This window comes from Pseudorasbora parva, chromosome 1, assembly GCF_024679245.1.
Source record: "Pseudorasbora parva isolate DD20220531a chromosome 1, ASM2467924v1, whole genome shotgun sequence".
Taxonomy (NCBI): domain Eukaryota; kingdom Metazoa; phylum Chordata; class Actinopteri; order Cypriniformes; family Gobionidae; genus Pseudorasbora; species Pseudorasbora parva.
The window spans coordinates 14708214-14732768 of record NC_090172.1 but is presented as its reverse complement, the minus strand read 5'-3'; the positions used below and the strand labels follow the sequence as shown (position 1 = coordinate 14732768).

Below are 24555 nucleotides of genomic sequence, written 5' to 3'. Positions count from 1 at the left end.
CCGCAAATGACTAATGCAAGCCAACGCAAATGGCTGTAAATGAAACTTAAAATAAGTCTAAGATAGTCAAAAACACCATCTTCAATAAAAATGAATGAGATGAATGAGATCATTATCTTACCAGTGCGTCGCGCTCTCTTATGTGGTATTTGAATCTGAAATAAGCTGCTGAATAAAATGCATCTTAATCTTTTGCTTCCGTTGCTGTAAACTCCGTTAAATGAGCATATACCCCGGGAATTGAAGATGGGATTTATATTCATTTGCGTAGGTGTAAGGTAGGCTATAAGACAACCTGCATGTGCTTTTTTTATTTTATTTGTTTAGCTCCGTTTGCGAGAGCCGCGAGCAGAATCAGCCTGCCTCAGCTCGTCAAAAATGCCTTTTAGGCTACTGGTGGTAATAGTTGGCGAAATTAACTAACATTGTGATGCTTGAAGTGTTTTATGGATTTTATTATAGGCAAGACAAGTCAAGAGTTGATTTGAGAGACTAAATTAATTAAATATGCGGTTAACTCACTGTCGGCCGCTGGCCGCTTTTGGTCGTCACTTAAAAAAATTAAAACTTTAATTTAACAAACAAAAAAATGCTCTAAACATTTTTCTAAATTAACGTACTAAAGAAACGAAACGAAAAATAACTACTTTGACATTAAAAACAAAACAGAACTATTTTAATGGCTGCAACAATGTAAAAAAAAAAAAAAAAAAAAAAAAAAAAAACGGGCTCTAGTCGGACTCGGGCCGAGAATTTTGATAAGCTGTCGGACACGGGCCGGGCTAGGGCCTCAGCGTCTCGGGCCCGGGCCGGGCTAGGGCCTAGATTTGAGGCCCGTGCAGGGCTCTAATCTGCTTACCCCCAGGCCACCCAAGATGTAAGAACGGTTTGAAGTTAAAAATCTTAATTTGTGTTCTACTGAAGAAGCAAACACACCCAGATGCCCTGGGGGGGTAAGCAGATAAACGTCAAATTTTATTTTTTGGGTGAACTATATCTCTTGAAGGCTATGAACGTTCAGAGCATTCAGAAATAAAGTTTCCATAACTTAATGGAAACATCAAACGTTCTCAGAACAGCTGGAATTGCGAAATTTCTTAATCCTTTAATTAATAATTTATTATTATAAAAAAAAAAAAAAACACCCTCCTTTGTTGGTCATATAATGGTGTACGTTTATTGACAAACTCTTCAGTGTTTCTTCGTTCTCTTGAAGAAAATCAGCAGGAACACGAGATGATTCTACAATGATAAATGTTTTAATTTTCACCATGCAGGCTATTAATACAGGCTTCACTTAATTACTTTCTTAATTAAATCTCACAGATCATTAAATCTGAAAACAACATAAAAAGAAAACAGCACAAATCGATGTAATTAAAAACCATGTCTAATTGTGTTTTAAAGAAAAGTGTAAATATACTGCCGTTTCTAAAGCCTCGCACTGTCCTCTGGCGGTGAGACAACAAAACTGCACCTCCAGATAAAATGTACACTAAACGTTTAAATAATAATAATAATAATAATAATAATAATAATAATAATAATACATTTTGGACACGTTTTTATTTTATACCTATATATACAAACGTTTTTTAGCCTTATTGTTAGTACTTTTGTCACAATAACTGATTATTTTAATATCTAGCAGGAGTATGGGTGTTATATCGCAGTTCAAAATGTGTTCACTTCTTTCAATGCTGAAACTATAAGAAAATAAAGCCTGTAATCTACAAAGGATAGTGAGCACTTGCAATGCTACCATAATTATTCCAAAATCAGCAGTTTCATTAAAAAAAAACAGTATTCACGTGACTCAGTAAACTTTAATTTAGGTTAATAAAAATACTAAAAAGTAAATGCAGCATATTTAATACAAATGCAACTAGAAAGTTATATTCAGCATTTTGAAACTAAATTTAAAGTGTAAAAAAACAACTAAAAATAAAAATTCATTTTTGGTTCTTTGGTTGAGAATACAGATATTTGATCAATCCATGTATTTACGGCTCACTGTACACTGAATGCGTTTAACATGTTCACCTAAGCAGTGTTTGTGTGTGTATGTGATATGCATACATTACTGAATTTCAAACATTTCGGTATATGCTGTGATGACACTCCACACTCACTATTCACTACATAGCAGAATCCACAGAAAATTAGTGGAACCCTGTGTAAATACACTGTTTTGTGTATTACTGTCATGTCACATAGACTGTATATATAGTGTTTTGGTCAGTTTGTCTAGAGCAAGAGACTATCATGAACTCTCCAGATAAAGTGTCTTTCAGTTCAGTCCTCTTTCAGTCCTCGTCGTCTTCTCTGCTGCTCCAGTCTCTGTAACCCTTCCTCTCGCCCCAGTGCATGCTGGGTACCCGCTCTGTGAGCTGCCTCCGTCGCTGCGATGTCAATCTGAGCGTATTTACTGGAGCTTTTCCCTGAACAGAGCCAGAGCAAGATCGTCAAGACAGATGTTGATGCTAGCCTGAAACAAATTTGCCTAAAAAAAGTTTGAAAAGCTTGACGTTTTAAGCAATGTTGAATTAAACAAAGTATCCCTATAGAGATTGAGATCCACACACACACACACACACACACACACACACACACACACACACACACACGTCTGGGTCACTATCTTTGTGGGGACTCTCCATAGGCGTAATGGTTTTTATACCGTACAAACTGTACATTCTATCCCACTACACTGCCCCTGCCCCTAAACTTACCCATCACAGGAAACAATGTGTAAACAAAAGTGTGCAATAACATACGTAAAACCAATACTTAATCAGTGTTTTATCTGTATGCTTTTATTGCACTATATAATCATATAAATCATTATTGTTAGCAAGAAACATAACTACAAGCCATATACATACAGACGTATAAATAATGATAAACAATATATAAATAAAGGGTATTATGTGAAATAGGTATTTTCAGATGTTTGTATTTGCATCAAAGTGAGTTGACATGTATTATTATAATTGAGATTTGGGTTGTTTTGCTTTAAAAAGAGTGAAATCTGTTTGTCAGACTGCTTGTATACACATGTGACTGAATGATGTAAAAGCATGTGCTTTGTTCACTTAACTTAATAATTGATAACTAATATTATAGAAGCTTGTTTCGGCCACAGAATAAAATATAAAAAAGATAACTGTGACTTTTTTATCTCACCAGCTGAGTTGTTTCCCCCTGCAATTGCAAGAAAATGTGGAATACCTTTGTTATTTTTTATTCTGTGCTGGAAACAAGCTTCCATATTATATAGCTATGTTTGGTGTTGATGTGTACATATATTATTAACATTATTATTTGCTTGTTTTGCACCTCTGATGGCCGTGTTGGACTCCTGCAGCTCTAGTTCCATGTAATGCAGCTGTTTTTTGGACGTGGGGCTGGTGGGAATATTCACGTATGTTATTGCGTCTCCTCTGAGCCTGTCTGTCACCGCTGAGCCATCCGCTGCAAACGCAAACACTCCACCTGAAACACACCGATCAGACCCACATCAAAGACAAATACACACCTAAAGAAAACACCACAGACCTCGAGCAAAGTGATTTCACCTTCCGTGGGATAATGAGAAATCCTCTGTGAAGCAGCACAGCTGCCTATAAGCTCAAACCTGCTCCGCTCCTCCAACTGTGACAGAAAGGGAGAGAGAGAGAGAAAGATGTTCATTCATGGAAAAACACACCTTCATTAGTCTGATTCCTGTTTAAAAGTGACATGTCCACACCAGTATTATCTGTAACTTGTCTTTACAGGTTCAGTACTTTAACAAAAGCTAAAGAACCTGAAACCTTTATGCGTTACAAATGCAGTTTTCGGACGAATTCTTGCTAATAACACACTGTTGCGTGTGGCATGTTGCATTTCGCTCATGTATCGTTGAACCCTTTGATGCTCATGCCATAAATGAAGTCTAAAAAAAAATCTAAAAAAAGAGATTAAATATAAGGTATTTTTTAAAAGCTAATGACTAATGACAGACCTAATTGACCACCATAAATTCTAAGCATTTTGTACTTACAATTTTTTGTGCAAATTTTGACCACTATCTAGTTACTCAGGTAACATCACAATTATTTGTCTCAAAAACCAAAGCATTAGTGAAATACAGGTACTGTAAATAGCTAATAGACAATATGGCCAAAGTGTTGTTTGCACTGTGTTGGGTTTCATTTGTATTTTTGCAAGCTTTTATCAAATGTAATTCAAAAGGAATATTGTTACCACTGGACTCCTCTCTGTTGTTCGGCCGTCCATAATCTCATATGCTGGATCTGTTCTTTCTTTGTCTGGCCAGATTCGCTCTCTGTTATCTGCACAAAGATAATCACAGAACAAGGTTAGAACAAAACACATTTACCAGGTAGAATATATATGAGTGACAAGGGTATGTTTTGTCCAATATCCTATATTAAGTTTAAAAATAATAAACTATCTTTTCTTGTTAATCATGTTTTCATGGCTGATTTGAATGGAAAAAATTATACACTGTAGGTGCACAAAAAACAACAAAAAAAAGTGTGCAGGTCAGTTTAAATACACGTATGTTTAGTTTCATGCCGCTAAAGAAACAATAACATCAAAGTACATCAGTTTGTTTTTGTTGTTTTTTTTTTAAACTAGGACACATTTCTCAATACTTAGGTCACTTTTTCCAAACTTTTCAAACAGTGATCACAACATCAGTTTATGTGGGCTAAACTGTGGATAATCTATCATTGCTTTGGCACGAAAAGCATTCAATGACTACATCTTTAAAATAACATTTCTCAATTAAACACAACAACCGCCAAAACTCCATGTACCTACAGGCCAGTACTTGCATACTCTTTTCAAAACTGTTAACCTTAAAGGGGGGGTGAAACACTCAGTTTCAGTCAATCTCATGTCAATCTTGAGTACCTATAGAGTAGTATTGCATCCTTCATATCTCCGAAAAGTCTTTCGTTTTATTATATTTGTAAAAGAAATATGGGCTGTACCGAGTCTTTCCGGAAAAAACAGAGCGCCTGGAGGCGTATCGTGTGGGCGGAGCTAAAGAATGCGAATGCGCAAAGCGGTGACGTCCTCAAGCGTGGAGAAACCCATCGCTATCTCAGCTAACGTTAATAGATATTATCCAGAATCTAATTCGGAGGCTGAAATAGAAACAGCAACAGCAGGACGTCCGTCTCTGTGGTAAGTACTGTATTTAGAGGCCTGTCAACATGACATGATTCGGTTTATGGACTATTGTATGCGACCAAACCTTAGTAGCAAGCAAAACGGTTTTGCACGTCAGACCAGTGTAACATTATAAGTTACATAGAACAGCAATGAAGTCCGTTAGCGCATTTGAATGACGAAGCACGCGATCGTGTCGTTTACTGATGTTTACTCACGCGACGATAAGCAACAGCACAGACATTTGAAGCAGTTTTACTTACCGGCTGCTTCCAAAGCAGGACCGAACCTTTATCGCTGGGACGGCTCCGTCAAAAAAACACTTCTTGGAGTGTGGAGATCCACTTTGCGATGCGACTGAAGCATTTCTGCGTTCAAATCGGTCCAAATGCAGCGCTGCCTTCCCGGAATGCTGTGCTGAAGCGTTGAAGTCGCTTAATATCAAAGTGTAGGAATGAAGTGGAGCGCGGCGCGGACTATAACCAACATTAGTGTTCACGGACGGCTGGATCTGCAGCTGAGAGAGTGTTTACGGCCGTGCATTTCCTCTCTCTTCCTCTAGTGACGCGCGCGCGCACCCTACCGGGAGAAGAGCCCGTACGGCCCATACAAGGACCTTCCGTTTTATTAACGTCAAGTAGACCCATACTGGAAAAAAACTCTCCGAAACTTGTGAGAAACCGGAAGGAGTATTTTTGACACAGAATACACTATAACAGTGTAAAAAGCTCAGTATGCATGAAACAGCATTTCACCCCCCCTTTAAAGGAACACGCCGACTTTTGTGACTTTAGTCTCAATTCACCATATCCTCAGAGTTATATAAGTCCATACATACCATTCTAATCTCCATGCATGCTATAACTCTGTCTGACGCACCCACCGCTAGCCTAGCTTAGCACAAAGACTGGAGGTTAATGGCTCCATCTAGCCTACTGCTCCATAAGTGAAAAAAATAATATAAAATATATTTAAAAAAAAAATAATAATATAAATCATAAATATATAATTATATTAATAATATAATAATATAAATAATTTTATAATATAAAAAATAATATAAAATATGTGATGTATATAGTTACATCGTGTAATAAGTTTTGATTTTCTAGCCCGATATGTCTAGGATCTATTATCTCATTCCTGCATAATAATAAAGGAACTTTGCTGTCATTCCATGGATGCATGGAAGCTGGGAGCTGGCACAATATTATTATGCAGTGCGGCGCCGGAAAACAGGAAAATAGTCCCCAGCACACCTATGTACCTATTTTCAGAAGCTGCGTAATATCATTGCGCCGTCGCACCCATGGTACGGCAGCAAAAAGTTGTGGATTATTACGCAGGAATCAGAGTATAGTTCTTAGACATATTGTTCTAGAAAAGCGCAAATTTTCATTCCCTTTCAGTCGGTCACGTTCGATGTACGTCGGACTGACCGACGAATTGGGATCACTTCTGGAAGCCCCTATCAGCTTCGAGATATAGAAAAAGGGCCAATGAACATTGGCGTGCGTGCTTTGTATATCGCACCCCGCCCCGCTGTGCGGCTATAAAGCGGAAGCGATCGCCACGCACTGTTGTCCTTCTATCTGCGAGAGAGAGAGAGAGAGAGAGAGAGAGAGAGAGAGAGAGAGAGAGAGAGAGAGAGAGAGAGAGAGAGAGAAAGGGTGTGCAGGGGGAAATTGCTCGTGTTGGCCAGATGGCACAAGACAGCGCGACTGCGATCTCACTGCTGCTGAGAGAGCTGCTGTTTTCATAGCAAACTTGAGAAACTGAGCAAATTGCACTACACACACACACACACACACACACACACACACACCACACACAGTTGGTTCGGTGGGTGTTCCTTTTCTGGAGAGAGCCGAAACAGGCTGCACACAAAACCTGTTATTCTGCCACAGTCGATCCCTGGGTGCTTCAGCACTAAAAGAGCAAATTTTCCTCACAAAAGAGCTAAACGGGTGACGTGCTGTCCTTTTCAGGATGTCTTTCAACCCATGCGTTTCTGGATGCAGTCGTTCCCTGCTGCCCGCCGATGGTCACAAGCGCTGTATCACGTGCCTGGGCTTAAAGCACGCTGATGCGGAGTTTGTGGATAGTTTGTGTTCTCACTGCGGGAACATGACTATCTCTGCGCTGAGGTCGAGACTCGCCTACCTTCGGGAGGGTGGAGTCCCCCTATCCATAGCTCGATTTAGGTCTATTCCTGCCCAGCAGAATAGACCTACTTTGACGGATGGCCGGGGTGACCTGAGGATCACGGTTAGGGCAAACCCGTCGAATGAGCCTCCGCGGGACCCTACTCCCCCACAAGCGCCGTAACCGGTGGTGCTTCCGGAGGATCCCGTTGGCCCCTCTCATGGGTGGCCGACAGTGTCCTTTGGGGCACCCGCAGACGAGCAGATGTCAATCGCTGCATCGGAGGGGGAGTTTCAGTCCTCTGGGGTTGAAGATTCGGCTGTACTGCCTCCGTCTGGGAGAGTGGCAACGGTCGAGTCAGACCCGGAGTTGACCGCTATGCTTTCCCGGGCCGCCGAAAAGGTTGGGCTTGAGTGGAACCCTCCACCACATCCCGAACCTTCTAGGTTGGACGATTGGTTTCTCGGGGCGGGCCGCGCTGGTTCTCAGTGTCCCGCCTCGGTGCCTTTCTTCCCGGAGGTGCATGAGGAGCTGACTACGTCATGAGAAACCACCGTTGAACGCCCGTGGGCGACTTAGTGGCTCCTCCCTCCTCACTACCCTTGATGGCAGGCAGGCCAGGGGGCATGAGGGTCTCCCGCCGGTGGAGCGGGCCGTCGCGATGCAACTGTCTCTGACGTCCGCCTCTAGCTGGCACGGGGACCCGAAGCTCAGTACGGACAGCACAGCGGTCGTAGCATACATCAATGAACAAGGTGGTTTAGTCACATGTCACAACTCGCCCGTCACCTCCTGTTATGGAGTTGAAAGTATCTGAGGTCACTTCGTGCCACTCTCATTCCAGGCCGGCTCAATCGTGCGGCCGACGAGCTCTCACGGCAGCCAGTGCTTCCGGGAGAGTGGAGACTCCATCCCCAGGTGGTCCAGCTGATTTGGGATCGCGTCGCACAGGTAGACCTGTTTGCCGCCCCGGACACGGCCCACTGCCACAGCTGGCCCCGGGGCCTACGCAAATATGCGTTTACCCCAGTGAGCCTTTTTGCACAGACATTGTGCAAGGTCAGGGAGGACGAGGAGCAGGTCCTGTTGGTGGTGCCATACTGGCCCAACAGGACGTGGTTCCCGGAACTAGTGCTCCTTGCAACAGCACCTCCTTGGCCCATTCCTCTGAGGAAGGACCTCCTGACTCAGAGACGGGGCAACCTCTGGCACCCGCGTCCAGACCTCTGGAAACTCCATGTCTGGTCCCTGGACGCCATTACTTCCGCATGAGCTCCCTCTACAAGGCACCTATATGCGGTGAAGTGGAACCTGTTCGTCGACTGGTGCTCTTCTCATTGAGAAGACCCCCCAAGATGTTCGGTCGGGCTTACATGTAGGCTATAAAATCTAGCAAACGTGTTGGGTGTCGCCCAGCCCGCAGCTCTACAGAGCCGGTATCTTCCCATGTACTCACTTCTCATAGTCGGTAGCACCGGAGTGTCCGTTCTAGTGTCGGCTTGCTGCGCAACTCCCTTCCTCATGGAATGGATACGTGCGCTTATATGCTCCAGTCGAGTTCCCCAGTATGGCGAACCCTGTCGAGTCCTCGCAACCCGCGGCAGTCAGACGTGGAGGAGCGTCTCACGCCAGGTCTGACACTCGTATACATTGGGGAACTTGTGTTAGGCTGGGCTCCATATGTAGTGACCGGTCCCATATGTGTATTCTCCACGGTACGACTCCCTATGGCGAGCCCGTGTCTTTCCCTCGGCAGAGCCCGCTCTGCCGACTCAGTTGGTCTTGCCTGTTTAGACGGGGTCCGAGGGACTTCCGCAGGGCGCTGCAGTGGTATTAACTGTGGCGTTTTCCATAGGGATCCCAATTCGTCGGTCAGTCCGACGTACGTCGAACGTGACCAACTGAAAGGGAACGTCTCAGTTATGCATGTAACCCTTGTTCCCTGAAGGAGGGAATGGAGACGTACGTCCCGTCACCACAGTTGCTGTACCATCACTGCAGCTCGGGCCACGAGTTCGGCTCCTCAGTGAAAAACAACAGTGCGTGGCGATCGCTTCCGCTTTATACCCGCGCAGCGGGGCGGGGTCCGATATGCAAAACATGCACGCCAATGTTCATTGGCCCATTTTCTATATCTCGAAGATAATAGGGGCTCAAATAAGTGATCCCAATTCTTCAGACAGTCCGACATACGTCTCCGTTCCCTCCTTCAGGGAAGGAGGGTGACATACGTAACAGAGACGTTTTCCGTAGGTCTGTAACTACACATCACATCATGTAAATAGGAAAATGTTGGCGTTATTTTGTCACTTATTGAGCAGCAGGCTGAATGGAGCCTTTGACCTCCAGTCTTTGTGCTAAACTTGGCTAGCCTAACGGTGGGTGCGTCAAGCTAAAGTCCCAAAAAGTCGGTGTGTTCCTTATGGGTCCTGCACACTGTGCAATTTTTCAAAATCTTTTGCGAATGTCCCTTTTCAGACTGTACGAACATGATCGCCATGTCACACTGTAAAATCTCAGTTGGCATTAATGTCAGACTGCACGATGGTGAAGGCGCGCTAAAAACGGACGTGCGCAAGAAAACTCGTCCGGAGTTTTATATCATCAATGAATGACGCGTTGGGTGACAGTGAGCTGCATTACACGTGGTACTGAAATGCTGGCTACAAAGAAATCTCTAGCTCTTGTTTTGGTCATAGTTTGTCTTAAAAAAACAGATATTTGACTGTCGTTGTAGGAGAAGTCACACTGCAGGATTGTGTGCCAAATCTTCTGACACCGATCAAATTTTACCTCAGACGAAATTCTGGCACAGCGCTCATTAATCTGCTGCCGGTGAACATGTCAAACTAACGACCAAAGACGTCAGATTTTAGCCTAGGATCAGAAGAATCTTTTAGAATTTGCTAAATTTGTCTCAGACGGCCAAATCGCGGCCAAAATCGCACAGTGTGCACCCGGCTTTAAAGGGATAGTGATGTTGAAGGGTTGTTCTCTCTGCTTTGTCACATAAGCCCCGTTTCCACCAAAATTACCCGGAACAATTTGTACCAGGAACTTTTTTACAGGAACTTTTCTCCCCTCCCAGACCTGCAGCTGTCTGCGTTTCGACCGCGATAAAGTTCCGAGAAGATTAGGCAAATTAGTCCGGTGATGTAGGACTGCGCGCGACTGTTCCTCCAAATCAGTGAAGGACAGTAATCATTTTTAAGTGTACCGATTGAAAGATTTAGTGAACTGTTTACATGAGACGTTATCTAAACCGATCTGGTGTTTACATGTGATGACTTTCAGTCGCAATCATTTTGTCACATGCAGTTTGTCTGCCGCACCAAAAATGTCAACGCTGTTTTCTCCAGCAGCTGGAGTGTGTTAACTGTAGCCATAGCAACTCTTAACGGCCACCAGGACTAATACAGTATTATTTATAGCTATTTGTTGTAAAGTGTTAATAATCATCTCAGAAAAAAAAATCTTCTGTCAGGCGCAGTTAAAGTAAAAACTGCCTGGGGCAATATACGCTGTGTCATTACTCCAACATTATCTTCATAACTTACGAAATAAAAAGTTTACCCCTCAGAAAAATGTACTTTCCTCTCTTGTCAACATGAGCGCGGCGCGCGCCGTCACGTCATGTAAGGACACACACTTAAAAGTAATCGGTCAGGTCGTTTACATGGTGAAAAAATAATAATAACGAGTATGGAAGAGATTCAAGCTTTGCTGCTTTTGCTGGTTATGTGTAGGTTTACTAAAGAGGTAATTAACAACGACAGAAAAGAGCACTAATATGCAGATTCAGCAGCATGCAGCATATTCAGAAAGCTTGTAAAGCTAGATTTAAAATGACAATGTATATTATTATCAGCTATTACGGACATTGAACGTGAGATGGCTGAGACGACCGCGCGCCACCAGACAGAGAGCAAGACTGATATTTACTGAACGCAGAACGAACCTCGCAAAAGACTTTTAAAAATGCCGGTTGAACTAAAATGCTGCCTGAGCTCAACCAATCAGCATGTTCAGCGCCCAAGTCCCGCCCTCGAAAGTTCCTGAGTACTTTGAAAAAGTACTACCTCGCGAGCAGGGCCGTTTGGAGGGGGAAATATTTACCCGGAACTTCATTTATACCCTGGTTCCTGCGGTCTAAACACACGAAGTACCACCCAAAGTTCCTAGTTCCTGGGTAAAGTTCCTGCGGTGGAAACGGGGCTATACATTCTTCCAAATATATATTTTTTGTGTTCAGCAGAAGAAAGAAACTCATACAGATTTGGAAAAACTTGAGGGTGAGTAAATGATGACAGAATTTTCATTTTGGGGGGAACTATCCCTTAACATCAAACAAAATGTAATTAGCAATTTGCAACATTTCTGCAGTAATACCATATTGAAATACATGCATAATCTAAAAAAAAAAAAAAAATGTGGCCTTTTATTTCAATATTATATGTTCAGCATTAAATTATTATAAGCAAGGGAAGTAAAAAAACAACAACTATAAAGTACACTACAAGAGCACATGAAATAAAAGGAGAACTCTAGGTCATTTTTAAGTTTATCTTGATCGTTATACCTTTGTGAGTACAGTCTATAGAAGAAGAAAAAAAAAGGATTGGTGCTTGCAACATGTAGCTGTTACAGTTAATGCCCAGAGCTCCCACTGAGCTAAAACCGCAGTTATGGGGGCATAACGTAAAGGGTGTATTTGTGCCTCTAAACAGACACAAAATGCAATTAAAATGTCTGTCCAACATGAACAGGGCCCTTAACTGACAACGAGATGAGTTTAGCCACTTAGATATTGTTTAAATTCACTTAGTGTTTTAAATGACTAGATGCAGTCTCCCGCTGAAGTCCCATGACGAGATGGGTTTGCAGAAGAGGAGAGCTATTTTTTTTTTTTACACGATTAGACAGAGACGTCCGGAGCAAGGAGGAGGAGAGTTGGGTTAGAGATGAGACAAAGTCCGGTGTGAGAGGTTTTGGGTCAACGTTCTCTTACCTTCTTCAGGTATTCGTTGCAGAGAGACTGGCCTACTGGAATGCTCAATGGAAGAGTAGACGGACTCTGGGATGTTTGAGTTGTTTCTATTTGGTTCTCCCTTCTGATCCTGGACCAATATTGCGAGTCTGGACGGAGGAGTGAATCTAACCAGCCGGCAGTTTCCTTCTCCTCTCCTGCACTGGAGGCAGTTCTCGTAGAGGACGTTGTGTACACTGTGAACGGGGCGTCTGGACGATGACATTGCCTCATAAACGCTGCTACTGACTGATTTCCCAGCAGGATTGTAGTGTGCCAGGAGGTCAGACAGACAGGAGATGTATCCCTCAGATCGCTCCTCCTCATTGGTCTGTGAATGTTCAGATAAGGGCTTCAATCGATCATGATTGGACAAAGATGACTCACTGATCTCCACTTGGTCCTGACTGTTGACTGGTTGGCTGAGACGGGCTGAATATTCACCTGCTGAAGTAACACCTGCTGCTTTGAAAGTGTCTCTGTACATTCCTCACATATAAATCTCATTTTATAATATACATTTATTAAGTAATATACAGCACATTTTAATGGTAATATTATTATTATAATTAAGGCGGCAGTGGCTCAGTGGTTCATGTAGATTGTCTACAAACCAGGAAGGTTGGTGGTTCGATCCCCGGTTCCACCTGACCAAGTGTCGAGGTGTCCATGAGCAAGACACCTAACTCCAGCTGCTCCCGACGAGCTGGATAGCGCCTTACATGGCACCGCCATCGGTGTATGAATGAGAGAGTGAATGGGTGAATGTGAGGCAAGATGTAAAGCGCTTTGGATGACTATAGGGTCTGTTAAAAGCGCTATATAAATGCAGTCCATTTACCATTATCATTAAAATACGCTGTATATTACTTAATAAATGCAGGAGTTATTTAGACCCTTGTGAAAATTAAGTGCACTTTAAAACTTAAATGTATATTTTTTTTAAATACTATATTTGCAGTTAATATAATATTAATGAAATAAAAGGCCACTAAAGTTTAATTAAATGACCCTTTTGTAAATAAAATATATAATATTTTTTTAATACATGACATAAAATTTTAATAGAAAAAACATACAATTTTAGTAAACCAAACATGCTTGTCAGTACATTCGGCAGTACACTTTAACTATATTTCAAAGGCAATAGAAGTTATTACATATAAATATGTACTTAATGCAATTTAATGTTCTAAAATATTACATGTTCACACGTATATAAGTATAATTTCTTTCCGTAATAAGTACTCTTTTTAGATGTTAAAGTGTACTTCTTGTTGTCATGGAGACCCTTTAAGAATTTTACTATGGGACATGCAGAATGAGGGAGAGGTTGTGAAGAGATGTACTGGCTGCAGGAATCTTACTTGGCTCAGTGGGCAGTAAAGTCCCTCCAGGATGAGGCAGAAATGTACCCTGTTTAACAAACACAGAGAGAAAATCAATTAACAGTTACTTAACACCATAATCAATGCCACAAAGAACTGAACTGGATGCAAGAGTCTGTTCTTATTGCAGTACTCCAGAGGGTGTCGCTTCCCAACACTATAGTATGGAAGCTTGTTCCCACCACAGAATAAAAATAAATAAATAAATACATAAATAAATAAATAAGATAATTGTGACATGGCCACGTAATATTTTGTTAACAGTGCGAACTACGGTAGGAGCTCAGCACCCCTAAATAAGACATGGGCTCTCCTGAAAACTGATTTGTGAATTTTTTTTTTGTGGGGGGGGGGGGGGGGGGGGTGTCTAAAAAAATATTGACAGTGTGTTGTTTTAAAGTGCAATGTCAATTTTGTGTAATGTTATCATCATGGATTATTATCTTAACAATTGCAAAAAATATTATTAATTCATGCATGTCTGTGATTTTAATTAAATTCACTTCAGTAAAGATAACTATACAGGTCCTGGTCATATAATATATAACATATAATCAACAAGTTGATTTATTTCACTAATTCCATTAAAAAAGTGAAACTTGTATATAATATTTATTCATTACACACACTGATATATTTCAAATGTTTATTTCTTTTAATTTTGATGATTGGTAAAATTAAAAAAAAAAACAAATTCAGTATGTCAGAAAAAAACTATTGTGAAAAAGGTTCAATATTGAAGAAACCTGGTGCCACACTCTTATCAGCTAATTAACTCAAAACACCTGCAAATGGTCTCTCAGTCTATTTCTGTCGACTACACAATCATGGGGAAGACTGTTGACTTTAGTTGTCCAAAAGACCACCATTGACACCCTGCACAAGGAGGGCAAGACACAAAAGGTCATTGCAAAAGAGGCTGGCTGTTCACAGAGCTCTATGTCCAAGCACATTTATAGAGGCGAAGGAAGGGAAAAGATGTGGTAGAAAAAAAAGTGTACAAGCAATAGGGATAACTGCACCCTGGAGAGGATTGTGAAATAAAACCCATTCAAAAATGTGGGGGAGATTCACAAAGAGTGGACTGCAGCTGGAGTCAGTGCTTCAAGAACCACTACGCACAGCGGTATGCAAGACATGGGTTTCAGCTGTAGCATTCCTTGTGTCAAGCCACTCTTGCTCTGTTTTAATGGAAGCACACAGAAACCTTCTGGAGCACAGACACTTGTTATCAATGCTGCCTCGCCACTTTTATAAATAAAATAGCTACGCTACTGAATCACTGCATCATTTCTCAGCAACGAGGGGGTAACAGCGCTAGTTTTTAAGCAATTAAGCTAATATTGTTGATGCTAATAGAGGCGCAGGAAATTTTATTTTACACTAGAGTGTTTTTGTCATTTTTGTTAGTTTTTAGTTTTTTTCGTCTAAGCTAAATTGAAATAAGCTACTAGCTTAAAATGAGGCAACAAAGCTGAAATAAAGTGTATTTTTAAATACATTTCATTTTATTTTAGGCACCTTGTTTTTCAAGTAGTCATTTTTAGACTTTAGTTTTAGTTTTAAAATATAATGACCCTGTGTAGTGTGTGTACCTTGAGTCCTCTGCAGATGGGGCAGGTAGTGAAGAGAGATTTAGAGCCGGCTGGAGGAAGTGAACAGTTTGCACAATCACAGCAGCTTTTATTACAAAATAATCCCTGAGACTCATCCTCTTTTATTAACTTCTCCTTTGTCTTTGATTCCTCCCCTTTACCAAGCTCTAGAGAATCAATCAAAGCTGAGCCAGAATCTGATATGCTGAGAGATTCTGAATATTCTTCAGACTGTTTGCAACCGAATGGCTCTATAAGTCCAGTATCATTTTGAGATCTGCTACTATCTCTGTTGTCCTCGGGAGCTCTGGTGATCTCCAGCAGACTGCGGGGAGAGTCATAAAGATATCGTAAGGAAGAGGGGATCTGGTACTCATGTTTGCACATGCACAGGTGTTTCTCTGGGACTGCAGGTGGTGGCAGGTTGAACGGCAAGCCATATTCCTCCCCCGGACCAGCAGCATCCAGACTGCCGCTGTAGGAAGAGAAACTTCCCGTGTAAGACGAGTGGCTTCCTGTCGCAATGCCGCTGTCAGATGAGTTCTGTCGGCCGGTTTCTTTTAGCTTCCGTGACCGAACAGAATCAGTCGGGACCTGGAGTCCAGTGGAGAGTTTTTCCTCAACCTGAGATGCTTGTGGGTGAGGCGTTTCTGCAGAGCTGGGCGGAACCAGATCAGTCCATGGTGCAGGGCGACCACTAATGCTGCAATCTGTGTCCGAGGTGTCAGATGAACCAGATATGTTGCGGTCATCTCCTGTCGTCGAAGAGCTGAAATGGGAGCTGGAAGCTTTCAGGACAAAAGAGAATGAAAGCAATATTATTCATCTTGATGGCACAAATATTTGCTTCTCTCCTCAGAGATACCTAAAAGAAATGTATTTATTTGCAATGAATGTGCACTTGTAGGCTACTTTAAATCATCCGTGTATATATATATATAAAAAAAAAAATTATATATATATATATATATATATATATATATATATATATATATAAATACAGGTCCTTCTCAAAAATTTAGCATATGTGATAAAAGATCATTATTTTCCATAATGTAATGATAAAAATTATAGATTCATTGCACACCAACTGAAATATTTCAGGTCTTTTGTTGATTTAATACTGATGATTTTGGCATACAGCTCATGAAAACCCAAAACCCAAAAACCTAAAAAAATTAGCATATCATGAAAAGGTTCTCTAAACGAGCTATTAACCTAATCATCTGAATCAACTAATTAACTCTAAACACCTGCAAAAGATTCATGAGGCTTTTAAAACCTCCCAGCCTGGTTCATTACTCAAAACCGCAATCATGGGTAAGACTGCCGACCTGACTGCTGTCCAGAAGGCCATCATTGACACCCTCAAGCGAGAGGGTAAGACACAGAAAGAAATTTCTTTATTAAAAACACAGAAAGAAATTTCTGAACGAATAGGCTGTTCCCAGAGTGCTGTATCAAGGCACCTCAGTGGAAAGTCTGTGGGAAGGAAAAATTGTGGCAAAAAACGCTGCACAATGAGAAGAGGTGACCGGAACCCTGAGGAAGATTGTGGCGAAGGACCGATTCCAGACCTTGGGGGACGCGCGGAAGCAGTGGCATCTCAGTGGGGAGTCTGGAGTAGAAACATCTAGAGCCACCGTCCAAAATGCCTGAAGTCCAGTGTCAAGTACCCACAGTCAGTGATGGTCTGGGGTGCCATGTCAGCTGCTGGTGTTGGTCCACTGTGTTTTATCAAGGGGAGGGTCAATGCAGCTAGATATCAGGAGATTTTGGAGCACTTCATGCTTCCATCTGCTGAAAAGCTTTATGGAGATGAAGATTTCGTTTTCAGCACGACCTGGCACCTGCTCACAGTGCCAAAACCACTGGTAAATGGTTTACTGACCATGAAGATTTATACTGTGCTCAATTGGCCTGCCAACTCTCCTGACCTGAACCCCATAGAGAATCTGTGGGATATTGTGAAGAGAAAGTTAAGAGACGCAAGACCCAACACTCTGGATGGGCTTAAGGCCGCTATCAAAGCCTCCTGGGCCTCCATAACACCTCAGCAGTGCCACAGGCTGATCGCCTCCATGCCACGCCGCAGTGAAGCAGTCATTTCTGCAAAAGGATTCCCGAACAAGTATTGAGTGCATAACTGAACATAATTATTTGAAGGTTGACTTTTTTTGTATTAAAAACACTTTTCTTTTATTGGTCGGATGAAATATGCTAGTTTAAGATAGGAATTTGGGGTTTTCCAGTATGCTAAAGTGAGCAGCTTTTTTAAAAAGAAAAGATCTGATGCCAACAGATTGAGGTTCACCAGAGTATAATTTTGAGTGTGAGTTTGGGGAGACAAAGGTGGGCCCTTGGAAGACAAAGGTGGGCAAGGCAGGATGCACGAGTACCTGTGCTGTGAGACAGCAGACTGAGCCTCCGTTCCAACTCCTCTGCTTCATGGTTTAGTCTGTCCTGCACTAAACCTGCATTGACACTGGGTTCTGAGACACAGACAGAGCAAATTAAAAAGAGCTGAGGGAGACAGACAGCCAACACAAATACACAAAACAAACATTTTGCCTGAACACTTTATTGGCTTAGATACAACATGTAAAAAAACAAAATGGGAATGCTGTCTATTATATGCTAATATGCTATTCTATTGCTCTTTTCCACATAGGAAGATGAAATTTGACACTTTACAAGTTGACTGAAGTGCAGCAATAGCCTTTATGGTTGCCTTTCGTTTTTATAGTTTATTTTTATATATTCTTTTAATCTTAGTTACCGGTCAGTTTTAGAAATTTTCTGTTGTGCTTTCATTATTTTTGTAAGTTTCTTAAATATGTATATTTAGCTTTAATTTATTTTTTCAATTTTATTTTTAGCAGTACTAACTTAAGCCACACAAAACATATGACTAACTTTTTTTCTACTTTCCAAAAAAACATTATACTAGGAGTCATGTGATGTTTTGAGTTAATTGTGTAAATTGAGATTAGTTTGTAAGTTTGCTTGTTACCAGTGTTCTTCAAAAATGGCTAATGAATTAAAATGTTTGTATCACCACTAACTCCTTGTTGCTCACAGGCAATATTCAACAACAGCTATAATACTTCTTGGATATAATCAGATGTCTCACTCTCGCTCACATCGGAGGTAAATCATTAACACCATCACCGCTTACAGTACATGTGTTTTATTGAACTAAATACATTCCAATCGGCTAAAACGAATACGCAGGTTACTTTTCTGAAAGAGAGCGTTCCCGAGTACATGTTCTTCACACTGTTCACGTGAATCGTGGCACAGCTCGGCACGCACACACACAATACTGGCAGATCAATAGAAAGTGCACAGCTCTTAAAGAGGCCGCACTAGATTCCTACTCTTGGAATATGGACCTCCTCCAGGTATGGTGTGGTACTGGTGCGCTCCCAGGTTCGCATGACAGCTTTCACATTACCAATTTTTCATACAATGTGCTGTATGAATGTTTATGAATTAAACTGCCAGTATAAAAACTCCCTTTATTTATATTCTTAAAATAAGAGAAATCACAGCTTATTCTGAATTTTTAAGCTTAGGCTTAAGAGACATGAACAAGTTCTTTGAAAAACATCTGTGACCTTTGATACATGTCTAATCTTCATGCTCTGAGTATGTTTTCACTAATAATAAACATACATTTGCATGATGCATGCATATTTGTACATATCCATGTTGATAAGAGTTTAAAAAACGTAAAAAAAAACCATTAACATGATTTTTGTCTTACTGTGATTGACCATAGCATTGACCCTATTATAAGTGTTTATATTTTAGACCTAGATGGATGGTTTTTGTGGGAAATTGCATAAGCTACATTCTCCACTTGCCCATTTGTGTCTCGTCATCTGTAAATAGAGAAAAGTTGCCAGCTACTTTGATGTATTTAGTGGGAGGGGCATAGGCTACTTGTCACAATGAGCGAGAAAGGTTGAAGCAATCACAAAACACAGAACAGAGGAGAGTCACTGACAAAAAGAGAATGCGATAGAGCTTGTAATAAAACTAGAATCAACATCGACTTGGCTATTCGGAGACGGCAAGAACTGAGCAATGAGAAGATGGTGTATTTATTATTCAACAGGCGAGAATGGAATTTTATTGAAGAGATAAATTGGCATATTGTAGCTCTCAGAGTTCATTGTAAAACATTGTCTATTGTGAAGGGTCATTTCATTATGGTTGTTGTAATGCTGCACTGGAATTGATTTTGAAGGAAGTACAGGGTGTATTAATGGGTATAGCTACAGTAATGTGTTCAGCTAGTCAGTTTGAGATCCTTTCCACCCTTTCCATCTGGTTATATCTCTTAAGCCTAGTAGTGAATGTTTTATAAGTAGTAGATAAACCTTATTCACTTACACAGAGGAGAAGCACATCCAAATCAATGTTCTTCCACAAAAAACATGCAATTTTGTTTTGTTTTTGTTTTTTTAAACCGCTAGAGGACCAAAAATTATAAAGTGGCCAACAGTCTGTTCATATTATTGAGGACATTATATGGAAGGCAATGGAACATGTGTTTTTAATACTTTCTGGTAGTGTTGTAGTTCTCAAGATCTGTCTTGGTCTCAAGACCGGTCTTGAGACCAGTTTTTAAAGGTCTTGGTCTCGTCTCGGTCTTTGACGAAGATGATTCAGGATTTTATCTCAAGACCGGTTAAGACCACAGCTGAGGGCATATAAAGAGTCTCACCCCAAGAACTCCACCCCGCGCGCCCTCTCTCTGTCTTTAAAATAAGCACCTTTTTTTTTCTTTCATATTTTAAATATTAATCAAAATCAAAAGTTCGGAAGACCGAATCCATGGTCAATGTTGCGCATTTGGACAATTTTTTTCCACTTGAATTACTGTTGGGTGTGAATCGTGCTCAAAAAAGTTGATCTTCTCTGACCAGCTAAACAGCTGACATAAATCATGCTTTAAATAAACAGGAAACAAATTCTATCCAGTTATGAAGTGTTTTCTGTGACAAATCTTCCACGATGCTCTTACAGCCGGGATTCATGCACAACGCGTCTGCTAATGTCTGATTCACGACCGAATGACTCATTTGAACAGAATCAGTTTAACGACGGTAATAAGAATTGATTGTTAATTTATGCATATAGCTACTGTTCACAGAAGGAGGGAAACGAGGTATTGCGCTCTAGCGCCATCTGCTGAAGACACCTTTATTCACGCCTGAAAGGCCAATGATGCATAGCGACGTGGGTGGGGTCACCTGCCCAGAGCATATAAATGCTGTCGTATGCGTCATCCTCTTTGTTCTTCAGCTCTTCACTGTGCTGCTAGAACACCATCATGCCACATCGCAAAGGAAGCCCATAGTGGAGATTCTTGTTGAAATGCAGGTTAAAGAGAAAGCTTTTTTAGCAATAAGTTTAGCTATGCTAACTTAAGGCTAATAAGTTTTTCTCAAAATAAAATGTTCAAACTTAAGCCACATTCACACCTTTAATCACGACTGAAAGGCCAATGACGCATGACAACGTGGGCGGGGTCACCTGCCCACAGCATATAAATGCCGTCGTATGCGTCATCCCCTTTGTTCAGTCTAGCTCTTCACCGAGCCCCGACTGCGTGGGGCCCAGGTGTTGTACCTCGTTTCCCTCCTTCTGGGAACAGTAGTTATATGCATAACTTAACGCTCAGAGAGCGGCTCCCCGTGGGCTAAGTTGGAAAGCATGCTGGACAGGCGAGTGCATAGCCTACAATTGCCCAATGCACCTGCGTACAACTTGCAAATGGCACAAGCACAAAGCAAGTCTCCTGTCTTCCTCTGAGTCAGATATTTTACAGGGCAGGCTGCTCGAACGAGAGCGTACTACCAACATGCCTAAAAACGCAGACCTAAGCTCCAGGTATATTTTGGATGACCGCGTTCTGCGTTCCATCCGTGTGATGTAATTATTGTCAACAGAAGGGTCTACAGTGCTCATACCACAGCTTATGAGTGACCTGCACAGAGTTCACTTAGAAGCACGCATTCCGAACGTATCTGTACTTAAGCCGAAAACATCCCATCAGCATGCAGCCCAACTTTTGAGACTTAGATGGAAAATGCACATTTAACAGCGCATGTGCAAGAACAACAGAAGTGACAGAAGAGTCAGAAATATTATAATGCACAAGTATTGAACTCGGCCATCCGTGTTCATTCGATTGTGCGTGAGACACGTCTGGATGTGGAAAATTAATTATACCCGGGCCTTCATGGCCAAAAGAGTATATTTTGAAAAGATCACACTCTCAAATGTGTGTGAGATGGAGTGGAATGCGAAAGCTCCCCAAATGTCCATGAACTCTCTGTGTGATTTAATTATCAACATCAGAAGAGGTGCACACACAACCCCGCATCTGCGAGTGACATGAATTATGTAGCACGTTTCCCATGTACTACCATACACTCAAAGCGATTTACACTCGTTTCTGCGATCTCTCCTCAACCACTACCAGTGTACAGCATCCTCTTGGATGATGTGACGGCAGCCACAGTACAATGGCACCATTGTGCGCTCACCACCCACCAGCTAGAGGTGGAAAGGAGGGCCAAAAGAATCTTTCCACTAATGTGAACAATAAAGTATAATTTGAAAACTCACGCTCTCGACTATGCTCGAAACAGAGTGAAATATGTAGTATGCCCGGAACCTTTTAAGGAAACAAATGTGCACGCTTAAGCGCAGCACCATTAAAGGTGCCATTCTTCGCGTGTTTTTGAAGCTTTGTTTATGTTTACAGTGTGCAATATTACATGAGTTCATGTTTCGCGTGTAAAAAAACACAGTATTTTTCACACAATTTACTTATCTGTACAGCGTTGTTTCCTCTGTCCTAAAAACGGCCTGATGATTTCCTTGTTCTATGTAGTCCCTCCTTCAGAAACACATAACGAGTTCTGATTGGGTCAGCGCGTCCCGTGTTGTGATTGGACAGCAGCTTAGCACACTTTGCCCGGAAAGGTCCCGCTTCTTACCATAACGGGGAGATGCAAGCGCTGAATGCGGGCTCTTCTCCACATGGGAGAGCAACAAGACCACGCCCCCTATTTTGCGTGTTCTTGTTATTCAACAAACGGTTCTAGTGACGTCATTACATCCCTGCACTTCCTGCTGTAGTCCAAACCAGCCGTTCGCTGTAGGCTTTGAAAGGGAACTTCTGTTAAATAAAATATCTCGCTTGGCATTGAACTTTGAGCTTTATAATTTAACAGGTTTTATTTATGCTCTAACAGCAACATTACACACTAACTAAATATTTGAAAGATGGAATCGCGAAGAACGGGACCTTTAATGCCCTCGTGAAAACCGAGTCACCCAATAAACTTTCAGTATGGAATGAGAGTGATTTCCTTCGGAGAAGAAACCAGTATCCCTTCAATCAGGCACTGATACGGTGATACAGATCTTCACCTGCACCAAACTTCAAACAAGCACTACTTTGACATAACATGGTGCGCTTCAGAATGCAAGCGCCCTGTTTTGTCGCTATGATCAGATTCTCCTTCTCTCAACATGCAGGTCCTGGACACCACAGTTCCCGTTGAGGGTACAGAATCTGGGTCCTGCCTGGGACAGCAGGTCCCTGCATAGGGGAAGACCCCACGGTGTCCAGCAGTGACAAGATGCTTGCGTTTGTCGCATACCATGTCTTTGTCGGCCAGCGAGGGGCCACTACAATCAGTGACAGACCCTACTGAACCACTTTGTCTAGAGTGGGCTGTCCGTTCCACCAAGAGAAACGCGTACAGTATAGTCTTGGGCGATGCGACAGGGAATCCACCCCCAGCGGGGCGCTCCTGTCTATTGAGAAGAACAGCGGACAGCGCGTTATTCGTGGACGCAAAAATATCTACCTCAGCCCTGCTGAACCGAGCCCAGATCTGTGCCACTATTCGAGGGTGCAGGCGCCACTCTCTGACTCGTGGTGCCCCTCTGGACATTAGGTCCGCTCCAATATTCATACGGCCTGGGACATACACTGCCTGGAGTGCCACTAAATGCTCACTGGCCCTTATCAGGAACATCCACGTCCATTGCAACAGAGGAAGCGAGAGAGTACCTCCCTGTCTGTTTATATATGACATTACTGTCGTGTTGTCCATTCTGACTAACACAATGCTGCCCTTAAAGTGCTGAGCAAAGTGTTTTAGTGCCAGAAGAACCGCATGCAACATAATTTATGTGTCGCTCTTTCCAGCTGCTGGCCACTTTCCTTACAGAGTTGCTCTGGCACAGAGCTCCCCATCCGTGTAGTGACGCATCAGTCATCACCACTATACGTGATATAGCTCTACCTAGAGGAATCCCATCTGTCAACAGGGGATCCCCAAGGGAACAGACCTCAAACGCACGACGGGATTATTGTCAAGTTTGTTCTAATGCCACGCGGCATTCAGACCGGTGCTCAGCGCCCATCTCTGGAACACATGGATAAAGAGGAGACAAAGCCGGACGATTGCTATCATCGCGGCCATGAGCCCCAGCAGTCTCACCACAGTACGAAAACACACTTGCATGCCCCACCGAAACCGATTCATGCAGCTGTGAACATTTTCAATCCTTCGTACTGACAGCATAGCTGTATTCTGTACTAAATCTATCTCTAAACTAAGATATGAAATCCGTTGACACGGAACCAAGGTGCTCTTTTTGAGATTTATTAAAACCTTAAAGCTCGTAGATGGAAAACAAGCGCCTGTGTTTATAACACTGCTTGTTCCCTACTGTCTGCTGTCTGCAACAAGGAACAGGTCATCCAAAAAGGCAAACCCTCTCATGCCCTGATGAAACAGTGGAACAAACGGTGCTTCTGTACGCAAGGTACAGGCCGAGCGGCAAGTGACATACTGCAAGTATTTTTGAGCTTGACACAATAACCACTTTAAGGTGTGTGCTCAACTGCTGCAAAGGTTTTTTTTTTTTTAGGAGGAGGAATTAACGTTGAAATACCTTTCTCCATCTTTCCTTGTGGCAAAACTCAAATTTCCATTTTGCTGAGGAAAACACGGATTCCCCCCTCATTAGTGGGGAAGCCTTCTCGACCAACGAAGTTGCGATTACTCGAAACAAAGGGGGCGCGAGAGAACCCGCAGCCGATAGCCCCTCTGGAATCGTGCAAAGAAGCCACGGTGTTGTTAGTGCGTGCACACGCCACCGTTTGAATTTCGAG

At 42.1% G+C, this 24555-nt stretch overlaps 1 protein-coding gene across 5 annotated transcripts in view; it reads right to left on the bottom strand.

Annotated features, from left to right (window-relative positions):
- Positions 1–1129: 1129 nt before the first annotated feature.
- The window catches only part of dok7a (docking protein 7a), a 60876-nt gene continuing 37450 nt past the window's right edge, over positions 1130–24555 (bottom strand). The window contains exons 6-13 of one of the 5 annotated variants that reach the window (XM_067428891.1): positions 17741–17833; positions 15342–16129; positions 13726–13774; positions 12341–12817; positions 4249–4337; positions 3579–3654; positions 3340–3495; positions 1130–2441 (exon numbers count right to left, since the gene is read on the bottom strand). In XM_067428891.1, the coding sequence (XP_067284992.1) occupies positions 2296–2441; positions 3340–3495; positions 3579–3654; positions 4249–4337; positions 12341–12817; positions 13726–13774; positions 15342–16129; positions 17741–17833 (1874 nt within the window). In that variant the 3' untranslated portion in view covers positions 1130–2295. The remainder of the gene's footprint in view (positions 2442–3339; positions 3496–3578; positions 3655–4248; positions 4338–12340; positions 12818–13725; positions 13775–15341; positions 16130–17740; positions 17834–24555) is intronic. The other 4 variants (XM_067428900.1, XM_067428908.1, XM_067428914.1 and 1 more) reach the window with 4 other exon arrangements.